At 42.1% G+C, this 3,130-nt stretch overlaps 1 protein-coding gene across 1 annotated transcript in view; it reads right to left on the reverse strand.

Annotated features, from left to right (window-relative positions):
- The window catches only part of RPS16 (ribosomal protein S16), an 8,545-nt gene that overhangs the window by 3,831 nt on the left and 1,584 nt on the right, over positions 1 to 3,130 (reverse strand). The window contains exons 4-5 of the mRNA XM_018552913.1: positions 453 to 549; positions 301 to 348 (exon numbers count right to left, since the gene is read on the reverse strand). Of these exons, the coding sequence (XP_018408415.1) occupies positions 301 to 348; positions 453 to 549 (145 nt within the window). The remainder of the gene's footprint in view (positions 1 to 300; positions 349 to 452; positions 550 to 3,130) is intronic.

Here is a 3,130-nt window from a genome sequence, read left to right on the forward strand (position 1 = left end):
CACACCGAGCAGCAGTGACGCGACGCTCGGCGAGGTAAGTAAGATGACGCGCTGGCTCGAGTATAAGCCGAGGGGGGCACTTTTCACCCAAAAAAATGGGCTGAAAATCCCGGCTTATACTCGAGTATATACGGTATGCATTTTATCACTGCATTAACTCTACCAGGCATATTAAAAAAATTTTTTTTAAAAAAGGTTGTTTTTAGCCCTGAACCAGGAAATTGAGCAACATGCTAAAATGAAAATGCATTTTTCACAAAATATATGAACTGAAAAATATAAATACAAATAGAAACTTACATTTCTGATAATAAGCCACCAATGATTTGGAAATAGCCTGGCGAATTGCTGTAAAAGAAAAAGAAAAATTATGCAGGGTCCTACTGGAGGAATATCAGAATACACTATGTTCATATGTCTGCATATTTATAAAAGCTTAGGACAAATCTCACCATAAACTTGAGCGACATGTCCACCACCCTTCACACGGACTCTGATGTCAACGCCAGCAAATCGCTCCTTGCCCAAAAGAAGAACAGGCTCCAGCAGCTACATGGATAAACAAAAGCACAATATTTATATTATAGAGTACTTTACAATTGTGTTTGAGTATTAATGGCTAGTCTTAAAACCTAAGCATATGCCAGCAAGCAAATTACCTTAACCACTTGCATACCAGACTGTATATACCTAGGTCATTACCAGGACATTTTTCTGTGCTGTGATAGTTTGACAACTGCTTGCATCGTGCAATACCATACCTTCATTTTATATCTTTGAGAAAGCTTTCTTTTGGTGATATTTAAATAACCACTGGGTTTTATTTTTTTACTATTTAAAAAAAAAACGGAAAAAACCATGCTTCCCATAGTTTCTGTTCTAAAACATAATAAAAAGGTCAGTATAGTACAAACATCAAAAGTCACCCTTTATTGGAAACTAGACACCCCCAAGGTGATCTAAATAATTAAAAAGGAGAACTATGGGGTCAGGGCTTTTCCCCATAGTTCTCCTTAGGGTAACGGGAGGACACAAACTAGCGTCCTCACGTCACCCTAAGCTCAGTATACCACGAGCTACAGCTGAAGCGGATCCTGACAACTATGTCTGGATCCGTCCAGCTGCGCGAGTGACAGCTGGCTCTGCCTATCTAGAGGCAGAGCCAGCTGTACCCACCCGACTCCCCCGTCAGCGCTGGAGGATCGGAGCGGGGGGCTTGGAGGGGATAATCCAGTCCCTTCCGTCACGGCAGAGAGCAGTGACAGGATCGAGAAGTGAGCGAACGCAAGGAAACTATTTGTAAACAAATGCTGACAAGTGGGGTTTTTGATGACATGAGACACTCTGTATGTATCTTCTGTCATAATTGCTTCTTCCTGCCTGTCCTAGTTTGTGTACACCGAGAGGCACATGTAGAGCTCAGTGTAGACCAGGGGTCTCAAAGTAACGGCCCCTCGAGTTGGTACTATGTGGCCCGCAGCCAGCTGACAAGTCGGGTACTGGGTCACGGACCGAGTGCCCGACATGCGGGAGAAGCTACACGGTCTGCATCTCTGTCGGATGCAGACCTCAGAGCTACTGATGTCAGCTCCGGCCGGATCTCTGTCAGTTCTGAGCTCTGGCCGAATGGCTCATTAGTAAGGTCTGCACTAGACCTTACTAACCACCACTAGATCACCAAGGAATGATGTGCCTGCTCCCTGCAAAGATGCAAGCAGGTGAGGGGGCTTGGAAGGAAATTTTATTCAGGTGCGATTAGGGATTCCTGTGTATCCAGGGAGAGTGATTCCTAACAGCATGTAATCCTTTCACATACGATTACATGCGGTGTGCAGGCGTTTACATGCAGCAGCTGTCACCGATCATTCATTTGAATCGGTGAATGCAGCTTGTAACACGTGCATACAATAAAACTGGTACCGTATGTTGTAGCGGCCCCAAGACTAAAAAATGTGTCCGGTGGCCCCCGACTAAATTGAATTTGAGACCCCTGGTGTAGACTAACTTGCATTTGCTGCAGTGGCATCAAACTGCCTGGCCAATCAAGAGGCTGGAAAAAGACAGAAGTAACAGTGACAGGAGAGAGCGCTGATATTGCAGCACAGGAGGGGTATCACTAGCAAGGCAAGTCTGCCATAATGTGCCAATACACTGTGTGAACTAGCACATTATGACAAAAGCTCCTGGGGCGCAAAAATTACTTTTGTTGTGGCAGTTTACTAAAGTGCAAAGAATATTAAAGTACAGCAGCCCTTAGCAAACAGAATTTCACTAAATCACAGCAGTGCAAGATAGATCCCAGATAGCTGATGTACTGTATTCTGCACACAATTACTTTTTTTTTTAAATTACCCAATAAACCCCAATGTACGCAATCTACTTTTCTTTTTTTAATGGAGATGTAACTGAATCAGGTCATAAAATTCTATTTAGAAATAACCGGTTACCACAGAGAGCCCTTCTCTTTTGCAGTGGGTAAGCTTTGTTATTGATATTATGCATATGTAGAACTCATGGCTTTAGATACAGGCTCATATGACTAATACTCCATTTGGGCATTACGGTCCCATTTTTCCACCTCTTCCTCCCCATCCCAGAGACTGAATGCTCACACTTGCGCATTCCCTTCAGATTCATACAATCATAATTGTCTTGATGCTTAATTGAGGTTCAGCAACGTATCTTTACACCCTGTTATGATTACAGTCATCTCTACCTTTTTTTCTTCTCCTTTCCTAGCTCTCTCTCTCTATCCCCTCCTGTTCCTTCCTTGTGTTTACCTACCTAGGACAGACCTCAGACATCTTTCATATGAGTATTTGCTCATAAAGTACAAAAGGGAATTTTTCCACTTGATTATCTCCTTGTGACAAATTTAGTACCTCTATTGGGATCGCTGTGATTCACGTTACTTGGTATTCTTAATAGCTGCTTTCGAGATGACCGAACATTACTATGCTCTGTCCATTTCTATTTGTTTTATACTCATTTTTGGTTGAATCATTTTTGGTTGAATCAATTTTATTAAGTCAGGAATAGACATTTGTTAAAAAATAAATATCAAATTCCTATGTGATAACATCTAATTGCAATAGCCATTTAGTTCTGTTATGTCACATCACATATAACA

The sequence above is a fragment of the Nanorana parkeri genome, unplaced genomic scaffold (genome assembly GCF_000935625.1).
Source record: "Nanorana parkeri isolate BGI_ZX_2015 unplaced genomic scaffold, ASM93562v1 scaffold101, whole genome shotgun sequence".
NCBI classification, from domain to species: Eukaryota; Metazoa; Chordata; class Amphibia; order Anura; family Dicroglossidae; genus Nanorana; species Nanorana parkeri.